Genomic DNA, 12,653 nt, shown 5'->3' with positions numbered 1-12,653 from the left:
GTGCAATAATAATTCACACATAAACAGATAGGTTACAATTTAGTGCACACCTCAAGATACTCTTGTGTGCATAAATTTGTTTCCATATATGGAGATAAGTTTAGCAGCCAGGCATGCGGTCTGTCTGAAATCCTGGATAGTCGTTAGACATCGGAAACCAATCCGGTGTCATCCACTTGGCAGGTCAAAGGTCAGGTAAGTAGTTGCTTCACAGTAAGCAGTAAGGCTTAAACTGAGCTAAATGGTGAATGGGGAAGTGAAGAGTGTGACTGACCTGCTGTTGTTATGTCTTAACCTACAGAGCTACGTACTGTATTTGCAGTGTGGAAATAATGGCACAGTATTTCCTGTAATGCAGCAGCAGCACTAATGCTGAAAGTTTTGCATTTGCACATAAATGTGATTCTTCCCGTATTATTTAAATGTTAAGTAGCTGCTGTTAATGCATCAACAATACAAAGAAGTGAAAGCAGCTGCCATATGCTTCACTGCATCAACGACTGACAATGATACTGAGGCGAATAGTTAAAGTAAACTTGATCTCAATGCTGCCTATCAGATTGTAAACTGACATGGATTATTCACTCGAGTCATATGTCGGACTTTAAAATAACAAATAGATATTAAACAGATACAAATATCTTATTTTTTTCTGTAAAATGTAGCGTTTTCATATTTACATCCCTCCCTTTTTCTGACAGATGGTATTGGATCTTTGCTTCAGTCTTACTCAAAACTTGGCTCACGGTTATCATCACGTTTCTCCTTCTTTTCGGTGTTTTAGCTTTTTGCGCATGCACAAAAACAATTCTTGGATAACAATACGTTCACCCTCATGTGTGAAAGTGCACTTGCTAACAGCGCATCTTCCTGTGTGTCGGTGTTAACGTGTGTGACACTGCACATAGAGGGTAATCTGCGATAAGCTGGTTTATGGGCTCGTCTGCAGTGACGCAGATATGCGCGCCCAGCTCCGCACTGACAGATTCTTTATGACAACTAACCCGAGAGACTGTGGCCCATACCCAAGCTGGACCGCAGTCAAGAACATGACCGACAACTTTCATCGCACATATATGCTCAAATTAAACATTCATGTTGGTGTTAAGAGGACAAATAAAACAGAAACTGTTGTTAAATTTGCGCATTAAATGTGGTTTCACGATGTGTGACTTTGGAGATAAGATGATAACTAGTGAAGAAAAAACAAACATCTCTAGAGAGGGTGCATGTGAAACCTCGCGTAGTAGTAAAATTGTAGTGTTTTATATTTGTGTAATTTACACAAATTTATCTGTTTGGAAGGTTGGAAAGAATTCTAAGTACCCGATTTTGATAACGTGCATAGATTTATGTCAAACTGAACAGGGGGAGCTGATACTGGACCAGTGAGACCAGGGTTCCCCTCTGCAGGAAGACAAGTGTAGGCTGGCTGCATCTCCGGAATGATGGGATTTTGAGTAAAAGTGACTGTTTGTGGATACGAATCCCCGATTTTGAAGGCTAGAACTTTAATTTAAAAGTTTTTATTCTTCTTTAGACACGCCTCAGCATTCGAGCTTGAAGCCACTGAAATTAACCATGGGGGGTGGAGGGGGTGGTGTTAGTTGGTGTGGGCTGTCAATCAAACCGAGCCGCCCCATCGCTTCTCGGACTGGAAATGATCTGTTCACAACCTCTCCAGCAGCCGTGGAGTGGGACCTCCGTGCATCGCGCAGTATCAGCGAGCTCCAAAACGGCCAAAATGTAAAAGACAAACAGCAGTCGCTCACCGCTTTTGAAAAGTAGGTGGGGATCGGAAACGCGCATTGTAAAAAAAAAAAACAAACAAAAAAAAAAAAAACGGAGCGTAAAGTTGCTCAGCATGGATACGCAATAAGCTGTGCGTATCAAAAAGACAAAAAGCGAGTCAAAGAAGACAGAAGTAAAACTTCTCCAGTGGATTTTTCGGTTGAGATAGCTGCGTCAGAGCACTACTGGGACGTCGCGAAAAGCTGAAACGGAAAGAAAGAACCGACACAGCTGACACCCGCTGTCCAGAGGGTAGACACGGAGACGGATCGGAGCGCGCAGTCTGCCAGCGAAAGCTTGACAAGATCATGAACTGAATTTGTCTGGAGAAGCAGACTTTATGTAAGAAGTGGGGCAACGCCGCCCGACCTGTTCTCTTCGTCATGCGTAAAGACGTTTTGTCGTTCACGGTCTTGTTGGTGTGACAGAGTTCCGCTCCTAAGGGTCATTTCCACAGAACGCTGCCTCCGGCTAATGCCGCAGCTCCGGACGGAGTTAGTAGAAAGTTTTGCCGTTTACATCCTCCTCTACCTCCTGTCAACATGATCGAGAGCGCTGAGTGCGCTGCAGCTGACAGCTACTCGCACGGAGAGAGCATCAACCTCAGCGTGCTCAACTGGGAGCAAGTGCATCGGCTGGACACCATCCTCACGGGCTCCATCCCAATTCACGGGCGATGGAGCTTCCCGACCCTGGAGGTGAAGCCACGAGATATCGTCAAGGTGGTCCGAAGCCGCATGGAGGAGAAGCGGATACATGTTCGGGAGGTGCGGTTAAACGGATCGGCAGCCAGCTACGTCCTGCATGAGGACAGCGGTCTGGGATGGAAAGATCTGGACTTAATATTTTGCGCCGAGCTGAAAGGGGAGATGGAGTTTCAGATAGTGAAAGATATAGTGCTGGACTCACTTCTAGACTTCTTGCCCGAGGGGGTGAATAAAGAAAAGATCACACCAGTGACCTTAAAGGTAGTGTATGAAGAAATGTGACTCACAAACGGAGCAAATTATGATTCTTATGAGAACTGTGAAGCACTGGCGCATATAATGCAGAGCTTCAAAATTACTCAATTCCTGAATTATACATGAAGAAGAATTAGTTAAAATTTCTCAGTCATTGCATACATTTTAGATTTAATAATGCACCCAATTCTAATAAGTCTGAATATGTCAGTGCAGCATAGAGATATAAGCCTACAAATAGTAAAAAGGTTGGTTTCCAGTTCAAAGAGGATTCTGTCTAATCCAATTGGAGTCAGATCCACATTAATCAGTCGGCCCTCAGTTACCTGGATACCAAGGACTACCCAGGCTACTAATGGCCCACCAACAGATGTGATCAGCAAAACATGATGAGTAAAAGGCCAGACAGAGATTTTTATCAGGTGCACATTAATGTGGAGTTGTTGCTCAAACTATGGTCAAAACACATTATATCTCCATTGCTGACCCAGAATGCAGTCGTTCATCTGGTGAGCAGGTCACGGTCAGAAAAAGAAGTTTTTGGTAAACTTTTTGCAAGAACTTCACTTTACCACAGCTGTGAAAAGGACATGGGGGAGGGGGAGGAGTTGAGAGATTGTGAGAGAGGGTTTGAAGGAGGTCCTCGAGTTTTTGAATGATTTGAGCTGATATATACAATTAGTTACTCATCTTATAATGCAGTGCTTTTTGTAAGCCCTTAATGACACACAAATAAAAAAGGTAGAGGGCATATAGAATTCTAGTGTGGATATAAAGTGGGTATAAAACCCTTGTTGTCCACTCTCTTTGTTCCAACAGTGTCTTTGTCTTTAAGTTTTCACTGATGATTTCAGTGTGCTGGTTAAAGCCTGCAAAATATGACATTTACTTGAAGATCATGATTCCTATTGTGTAGAAACTTTTCATGTTTTACTTTGTGTCTGTTTGTAGGAGGCTTATGTGCAGAAGATGGTGAAGGTGTGTAACGACTCAGATCGCTGGAGTCTCATCTCACTGTCCAACAACCATGGCAAGAACGTGGAGCTCAAGTTTGTGGACTCTCTTCGCCGGCAGTTTGAGTTCAGCGTGGACTCTTTCCAGATCCGCCTGGACTCGCTCCTCCTCTTTTACGAGTGCTCGGAGCACCCAATGGCTGCAACTTTCCACCCCACCATCCTTGGGGAAAGTGTCTATGGTGACTTCCCCACCGCCCTCGATCACCTGCGCAAGCGCCTCATCTGCACGAGGAGCCCCGAGGAGATACGCGGCGGGGGCTTGCTGAAGTACTGCCACCTGCTGGTTCGGGGTTTCCGTGCAGCTTCTGACACCGAGATGAAACTGCTGCAGCGCTACATGTGCTCGCGATTCTTCATAGACTTTCCTGATGTGAGTGAGCAGAGGAGAAAGCTGGAGTCCTATCTGCAGAACCACTTTGTAGACCTGGAGGACAGGAAGTATGACTACCTTGCCACGCTGTACAATGTGGTGCAAGAGAGCACTGTGTGCCTGATGGGCCACGAGAGGCGTCAGACACTCAGCCTCATCTCGTCGCTGGCCCTTCGGGTTCTGGTCCAGCAGAATGCCATACCCAATGCTGCCAATGTCACCTGCTTCTACCAGCCGGCTCCATATGTCTCTGATGGCAACTTCAGCAACTATTACGTAGCACAGGTTCAGCCTGTCTACTCATGCCCACCCTCTCCTCCTCAGCAGTACCTTGCTTCTTTGCAGCACCCCATGTACGCCACTTGGTTGCCCTGTAACTAAACCTTTTTTATGTCCATGCACCACTGTGTAAGTGCTGGGACTCCCACCCACTCATAAAAGGGAGGAGTGATGATTTTTTTTAAATCTCCTCCTTGAGAACGGAAGTTTGTGGAAAGGACAAAAGGAAAGCAAGAGATAAGATTGGGCAAGGAAGAAGAGAATCAAGGAAAGGCAAGAAAATGAAGACAAGGAATCAGGACCAAAGCAGCAAGAGAAAGAAATGTTTTTCCCCCCGGGTTAGGATGCCACAGCAGGAGGTGAGCACACAGGGAGAGATGCCAGTGAGTGGGGCTGGCCTGCCAGTTCGAGGGTTTGCTAGATCAAACCGTCGCTGAGGCTCTGAGTCATAAATAGCCTGGACAGGATAGTGTTCTGGTGTGTTGTGGGTTTTGACATGTGTAATAAGCACATCTTCTTCACATTGCAAACCAAAACATGAGATCACAAATGGCCACAAAGAGCAAAGAGCAGCAAAGGACGCAGAAGATGTTTTCATTCACATATTTACCGTCTGCACTGAGTTTGTGGGAGACTGGAACTTTGTTTTCAAAGAAAATTGCAAAAAAAGGAAGTGAGTACTGTTTACAACCCAAAGATCTGCTTTGTTACTCAAGTTTTTCTTTCTGAACTCTGACAACAACAAAAAAAAACAACAAAAAAACAAACAACAAAAAAAACCCAACAACAAAACAATGCATGCTTTATTTCTGTACAGGAATACATTTTTAAGTGCCTAGATAAAGCCTAAAGGGAAGAGTTGTTTTTTGTCATTCTTTATCTTAGAGTAGTATTGAATTGTCTCATGACATTTTCAAAATGATTATGAATGTACTGATGGTCAGAAAATTTACCAATGCTGACTAAGGTCTCTAACACTGAGGGAGGTATCGGACCACCTGATGTTTTTAACAGTGTTTGGTTCAAGATTATGCTCTTATCAGCAGTGCTGCTGGATAAGTACACATCCTGATTACCAAAGAGGAAGTACCAACATAATCTCATCATCTGTAGGAGGTGGGTGGCGAGAGTGTCTAAAAAATACTTATAAAAATATAATGCATGGTTATTTTAAAATGAGAGATGGGTTGCAAATTAGGGGGGCAGCACGGTGGCACGGTGGTTAGCACTGCTGCCGCACAGCAAGAAGGTCCTGAGTTCAATTCCAACATCAGGCCGGGGTCTTTCTGTGGGGAGTTTGCATGTTCTCCCCGTGTCTGCGTGGGTTCCCTCCGGGTACTCCGGCTTCCTCCCACCGTCCAAAGACATGCAGCTTGAGGGGATAGGTTAATTGGAAAATCCAAATTGCCATTAGGTGTGAATGTGCGAGTGAATGTGAGCGCGAATGGTTGTCTGTCCCTGTGTGTTGGCCCTGCGACAGACTGTTGACCTGTCCAGGGTGTACCCCGCCTCTCGCCCTATGACAGCTGGGATTGGCACCAGCACCCCCCGCGACCCTGAAAAGGATAAGCGGTAGCGGATGGATGGATGGATGGGTTGCAAATTAAGGTGAAGGAGTGTATAGCAACCTATTTCATGTGCAGGGTCAAATGTGACAGAAAGAAATGTATGCCCATTGTGCATTTCAAAATACAGTCTTATTAAAACACATTTTCATGTGTTTTTGTACACTTTGCCAGATGCAAACTGAAATGCAAATTAAAAGAACAGATTTTTCAGATGTACCACTCAAGCTTACTTAAAGGCACCCTGTGGAGTTTCTTTCTTTGTTTACACTATTTCCCTAAGGTCTAAAAAGCTGAAGTGAGTTCATGGCATGAAATCAGCTGCAGCAATCTCATCAGGGCGTAACTGTGAGAAATAGGTCAGGTCCAGCACTTTCACTTAAACTGGCCCACCACAATCATGTCACTCTCTACCCATCTTTGCGTTCCTCTGAATCTGTATATCAACTGTGATGCTCCCGTAAAACACTAAAAGTTTGTAGTGAGGAAAAGGGAATGAAGAACAAGCGAGAGGAACTGCACACTTCATAAAGGGGGCTCTGCAAAAATGCACGACTTTCTGCAGTGAATCCTAAAAAAATCCCAAATGACATCCTGTGTGTGGGAGGGAGAGAGGGAGAAAGTAGACAATAAACTGTAAAGCCAAGGAAAAGTCAGCTCCAAGAAGAGCAACAGCAAGCTCACTGCCTAAAAACGCTGTTAATGATAAACGCTGGCTAACAAAAAATAACCAAAACTTTCCACTGAGACAACTTATCAACATTTAAAGATGGTTTTAGCTCAACAGGGAGAAAATTAAATCTGGAGTTCTCTTCCTGTTAAAAGGGAGTTCTTCTTTTCCACTGTCACCAAGTGATTGCTCGCAGAGGATTGTCTGATCGGCGGGATTCTTGTGCATTCTTGCAATATGAAAATGCCTTGAAGTAAAGCCAAGTCAACTAGTGCTATATAAAACGCTGAATTAAATTAGCTTCTCCTTATTGCAAGTTTTTATTTCGTTTACTGTCCGGCTGTTGGGCCTCTTCTCACAGCACCTGCCACCACAATCATCTACTATGGCCCACAGGTCCTTAATTTGACAAACTTAGCATCTGTGTTTTGGCTTTCAGCTTTCTCCACAAGTGCCTTCCCTTTTACTCCTACCCATTTTGGCCAGCTGACTATTTTTCCTGACGTGTTGTTGAAAAACCGGTGCGTCCACCCAAATGCAAATGCTTATATTGGCTTACAGGAAAAGTGCCCATTCTGCCAGATGGCCAGCCCTGGACCTCATGCATGACATCACATGTATGCATGTTCTCATACACATGCACGATACAACCAAAGATTTTGCTCTATTAGAGCTCCTAAAATCAAACAAACTCTACAAGGTACCTTTGAGTAACAAACACATGTTTAACAGAAAGTTTTGAAACATGGGCGATCAGTTTTCAAAAAATTACACTGGAAAATTGTAAAAGATTTAAAACACTTAATTTTTTTTTTTTTTATCAAATGCATTAAGAAATTTTGTATGCAGTTCGAATGCATTTTGCCATAATGTATCCGCTTTAAAATAAAACAACATGTAACAGAAAAAGGGAACAATTGTGTTACAAGCTACAAGCTCTAAATTTGTCAAAGGAGTGGAAGTTGGTTTGTGTGTGCAAGGGTGTCGTAACAGAGCTCGGGCCCAGCAGAGGAGAACACAGTTAACAGCTGCTGAAATTTGTCTCAGTGAGGAAATAATGAGATAAGTAGAACTGAAAATGCACGGATATTTGAAAGGCATTAAAGCGTTTCGTCTGAGATTTAAAGTAGAGTTTTCATAACAATTGTGGAGTGACAGAGTACATTTCCAGTTTTTAACTGCATTCTGCACTTCACTCAGAATGTTCCCTCTCAAACAAGTCAGATCTTCTATTTTTCTATCGATCTCTATTTTTGTACACTTTGTGTTCAGACGAATTAGCAGACAAGGCTGTGTCACTGAATTTAAAGGTGCTTTTCTGTGTATTAGTTTTGGCTGATGGAGACCTGCTTTGGTGAATACAGTGGTTGAGATTTACATTTACACATGTTCATTGTACGTTCTGCTCTGAGCTGTTCCATGTGGATTTCTGTTGCTGTAAAGAGATTGTTTCATTGTTTTTCAGTGTTTTCAACAGCAATCCTGTTTGAACCTGAAAATAAACATCTGATGATTGTGTTCAAGTGCAGCAATTTCTTAATTAAAAGCAAAAGGAGCCCACTGGACATAAGATGTTTTAAGATTTTTCTTTCTTATCACAAACACTACCAGCCGCAGTAGCACTTTGCATGATGATTATTAGACGTTTCACCACCTTGAACTTTAGTTTAGCCGAGGTAAACGGCTCTGGCATTTGGATTTGGTGTCCAGGTTTTGACATTAAGAGAAAAGTCCTCATTAGGTCAATGCTCTGAAGTGCCCGCACATCCACACAAGTGCATGACTCTTGTTGCCAGCAAGTAACAGCTGAACGTGAAGGATTTCCCCTCAGTGAGACGTCACAGATGAGCGTCAACGAACGTCATCACACTGTTTGCCAAGCTAATTAGCTTTAAGTGAATCTGAAACGGCAAGCAGGTATCACGAATTTACAAACCTTACTACCAGCAGAGCCCAGGTCTCCAGGGACACATGGTAACTTGCTGAGTGGATTGGCTCCAGGTCTGCATCACTCTAATGCCCGCAAGCTTCAGCCTCCAGATGTCACTTTCCCTGCTGACAGTGGGGAAAAAACGTTACTCAACTCTGTCTTTCATCTTTTTCCTTTCTTCTGTCTCTCTACTTGACACTCTGCTTATGTTTTCTCCTCTTTATCTTTTCCTTTTGCTTTCATGCCTGCTTTTGAAAAGATTTCGATGTGCATAACTACTGACTCTTCTATTTTGAGTCACTTGAGATTACAGCTCTCACTCTAGGTGTTTATTATTATTATGATAATTCTGTGTTCACTCATTTCCCTTCATCTCTGCCTCAGTTGGTCTCTTGGTGAATTTAAGCAGCAATGGATGAGCTATGGAAAGAAGAACAGGGCCACTGTTATCCCCTGTTAAGCGGGAGAGAGTGGACACTAAATATAGGCCCCCCTCTCAGCCACTGTAAGGACATTAGCCCATCTGCCAAAAGCTGATTAGCCTCCCTCCATAACCATGCACTCAGGGCTCTAGTGTGGCTGCTGTGGAGAGATTTACTGGCTATTGTGCTGCAACACGTACCTGCCTCATCCCGTCTTTTAGGTCACTCTCGCTTGAAAGAGGAAAAGAGAAGGAGTCCACTTCCTTATCAACGGGCTTAAAGAAAACAACAGATTGAGGCCTTTACTGTGTTGCACAACAAGGAAAATAGCGAACCCAATAACACCGTAAGCTTAGGAAGGGTGTTACTAGCGTGCTATAACAGAGCAGCTTGACAGGTGGGCTGAGCATAGGAAGTATGCCATGCAATTCTTTTGAAGGGAGTCACTGTTAGACTGCAGTAAGGAAAACAAATGCTCTAAAAATGAACTATTTTTGAAACTATCAAACATTGAGTCATTCAGATCTTTATAGTCTTTTCTTCTACAACGATATTTTAAATGAAGTGACAGCTGCCGGTCTCACTGCAGAGCATGAAATAGGAACCAAATGCCACCTCTTTGTTTCTATGCATGGATATTAATTTCCCTTTTTTAATAGCAGCATTTCTTGTATTCCAGTTGAAAGCATTTTTTGTGAATGCATGAAATGTTAATTAAAAATGAAAGCAAAAACAGTTCAACTCAGGTCCCTTCAAAAGCACTACAAACGGTGCCCATGAAAACAAATCAGTGAATTGCATTTAGTGACTATTGAACAACCCGGTGGGATAAAATGTCATAACTAGTTCATAAATTGCTGTTAGACTCTGTGTGGAGAATACTTGCCCTTGTGTTATTTCCTAACAGAAAGCAAGTCCCTCCTACAGCTTCTAATAAAGGCTAGAAACCATTAAAAGCACCGACCTGGCTGTCTCTGAACATATTAGAAGCCACTTTACAGCCCTCACAGAGACAAAGCAGAAGCTGTCATACATTATGGAAGCAAGGACTGAAACAATAGCAATGCCTTTAGCTGACTAAAAATTACAATTTTGCTGTGTCAAATGACTATGTTAGCAACCCTTCTGTACCATGTGTTTCTTCAGTGTACAAAAGAGTTTGTACACTAAAATAAGAAGAAAAGAAAAAAACTCTGACAGCTGGCTCACTCTTAAATAAAATAGCCTTAAAAACTGGCATATGGCATATTTGACTTGCTTGTGACAACAGGGGCATGTCTAGATGGGGGCCATGGGGTGCCACAGAACATGACTACTAATACTTTTAAACCCCCCTCACCACCACCACTGAATGGATAGGAGAATGTAACTTGGTAATTCAAAATGCAGCTGCGCGTCTTTTAACAGGTACGAGAATTCATGAACACATAACTCCAATTTTAGCCAAATTACATTGGCTCCCTGTTAAATATCGTATAGATTTTAAAATTCTTTTGTTCACTTTTAATATTTTGAATAATTTAGCGCCCAGTTATCTTTCTGATTTACTCCATTCATACAATCCCAACAGAGCACTTAGATCGTCCAACCACAGGCTCCTAGGACAACCTAGGACTCAAATGAAGTCGAGAGGCGACCGGGCCTTTGCATCCATGGCACCCAGACTCTGGAATAACCTCCCCGTTCATATTCGCACTGCCGAGTCTATCCAGTCTTTTAAATTACATCTTAAAACTTATTTTTTTACTTTGGCTTTTGATTCTGTCTAGTTGGCTGTTTTAGCTTGTTGCGTTGTTACCTATTGTTTGTTGTCCTCTTTTATTGTTTGTTTTAAATGTCTCATGTTTTTAGTGACTGTGAAGCACTATGGTCAACACTGTTGTTTTAATATGTGCTATATAAATAAATTTTGATTTGATTTGATTTGATTTAAATGGTTATATGATGTTACGACTTTATATGAGCTTATGATTCTATACAGCTATGTTTTGGATGCAAATACCTCAGTTTGTACTCTGTACCAGTTATTTGAAATATTTAGTTGCTTATTATTTTGGAGATAGGTTGCATTGTTATACATCAAGCTACTTAGCAATATAAAAAGCAGTATAAAGACATGCATACACATCAATGAATCAACAATTGAGAAATTACCATTTGACATAATGAGTATGTTTATTGCAGGCACTCTAAATATGCATCAAGTATAACAATATGAGCAGTGACAGTTGAAATAAATAGCACTGATTATATTCATCATTGCAACTGTTAGTGGGTGAGATTTATTAAGGAGCAAATGAAGTTTTGTCCTCAAAGTTGATGTGTTTAACACATCAACTAACACATCAGCAGGAAAAATTTGCAAGCATAAGGTTTTGGGTGAGTTTGACAAGGGGCAAATTGTGATGGCTAGACGACTGGATCAGAGCATCTCCAAAACTGCAGCAGCTTTGGGTTGTTCCTGGTCTGCAGTGGTCAGTATCTATTAAAAGTGGTGCAAGGAAGGAACAGTGGTGAATCAGTGACATGGGTGCCCAGAGCTCACTGGTGCATGTGGAGAGCAAAGGCTGGTCTGTGTGGTTTGATTCAATAGACAAGCTACTGTAGCTCAAATTGCTTAAAGAGGTGATGCTGGTTCTGATAGAAAGGTGTAAGAATGCACAATGCATCACAGTTTGTTCCAGTCAGGAAGTGCGTGCCTACCCTTCTGCACTGCCAAAAGTGAAAACAATGAGCACGTGAGGATCACAACTGGACCACAGAGCAATGGAAGAAGGTGGCCTGGTCTGATTAATCATGTTTTCTTTTAGATTACATGAATGTCCTTGTGCGTGTGGTTCGCTTAGCTGGGTAACACCTGGCACCAGTATCCACCATGGGAAGAAGGAAACTGTGTTCACTGGGATAATGCACCCTGCCACAAAGCAAAGATATTTCAGATTTGAGGTGTTGACTTGGCCTCCAAATTCCTCAGATCTAAATTTGATCAAGCATCTGTGAGATGTGCTGGACAAACAAGACCAACCCACAAAAAGGCTGAAAGGCCTCACCTCTCAGCTTTTAGGACTTCAAGGAGCTGTTGCTAACACCTTGGTGCCAGATACCACAGCACACCTTCAGGGGTATGGTGGAGTCCATGCCTCGATGGATCAGCAACAGCAATAGAGGGACCAACACAATATTAAACAGGTAGTTATAATATTATGGCTAATTGGTGTATTTTTATGATGCAACTAGCTCACTATTAACCTATTTGAGTAGGATTATAATGCTTACTTAAGTAAAAAGTCATTTTGAATTTTCTCACTAGCAGTCAGAATCATTTCCTGCCTGGATGGACTTTGTCTCTAAACAACAAAATTCAGAGTTTTTGGGTTTTTTTCCTGTTTTTTTTTTTTTTTTTTTTTTCTTGAACAGAGCCTAGCTGTTTCTCAACTTCCACTCTTGGTCCTGCGTTGAGCTATTATATGAGAGTTCACATACAGATATTAAAATGGAGATATTTTCCACCTCTAACATCAAGCAAGAAAGTGAATAAATGTATTTTCACAATGTCAAACTGTTCCTTTAAGAAGCTGTAATCCAAGGTGACCTTATTAGTTCAAGATGCATGAGTAGGAGAGAGCAGCGGGAATCCCACATCTGTTC

General features: G+C 42.3%; 1 protein-coding gene across 1 annotated transcript; it reads left to right on the top strand.

The window, feature by feature from the left end:
• The first annotated feature begins 1,690 nt into the window (after positions 1-1,690).
• On the top strand, positions 1,691-4,661 carry LOC146616947 (terminal nucleotidyltransferase 5A-like). Its single transcript, XM_085372269.1, has 2 exons — positions 1,691-2,759; positions 3,705-4,661. Exons 1-2 carry the CDS (start codon positions 2,334-2,336, stop codon positions 4,518-4,520), a joined length of 1,242 nt encoding a protein of 413 aa, XP_085228395.1. The 5' UTR covers positions 1,691-2,333; the 3' UTR covers positions 4,521-4,661.
• The last annotated feature ends 7,992 nt before the right edge of the window (positions 4,662-12,653 follow it).

Source organism: Diplotaxodon limnothrissa, linkage group LG15 (assembly GCF_057381915.1).
Source record: "Diplotaxodon limnothrissa isolate DT_005_m linkage group LG15, D_limnothrissa_male_GT1.1, whole genome shotgun sequence".
NCBI lineage: Eukaryota > Metazoa > Chordata > Actinopteri > Cichliformes > Cichlidae > Diplotaxodon > Diplotaxodon limnothrissa.
Note: the sequence above shows the minus strand (reverse complement) of the source record. Positions and strands in the feature narration are given on the sequence as shown.

Bases quoted from the DNA above. Each gene is read 5' to 3' on its own strand.
- LOC146616947 (XM_085372269.1), top strand. From the start codon at position 2,334: ATGATCGAGAGCGCTGAGTGCGCTGCAGCTGACAGCTACTCGCACGGA. The intron at 2,760-3,704 runs GTAGTGTATGAA...GTCTGTTTGTAG, and splicing joins TCACACCAGTGACCTTAAAG to GAGGCTTATGTGCAGAAGAT.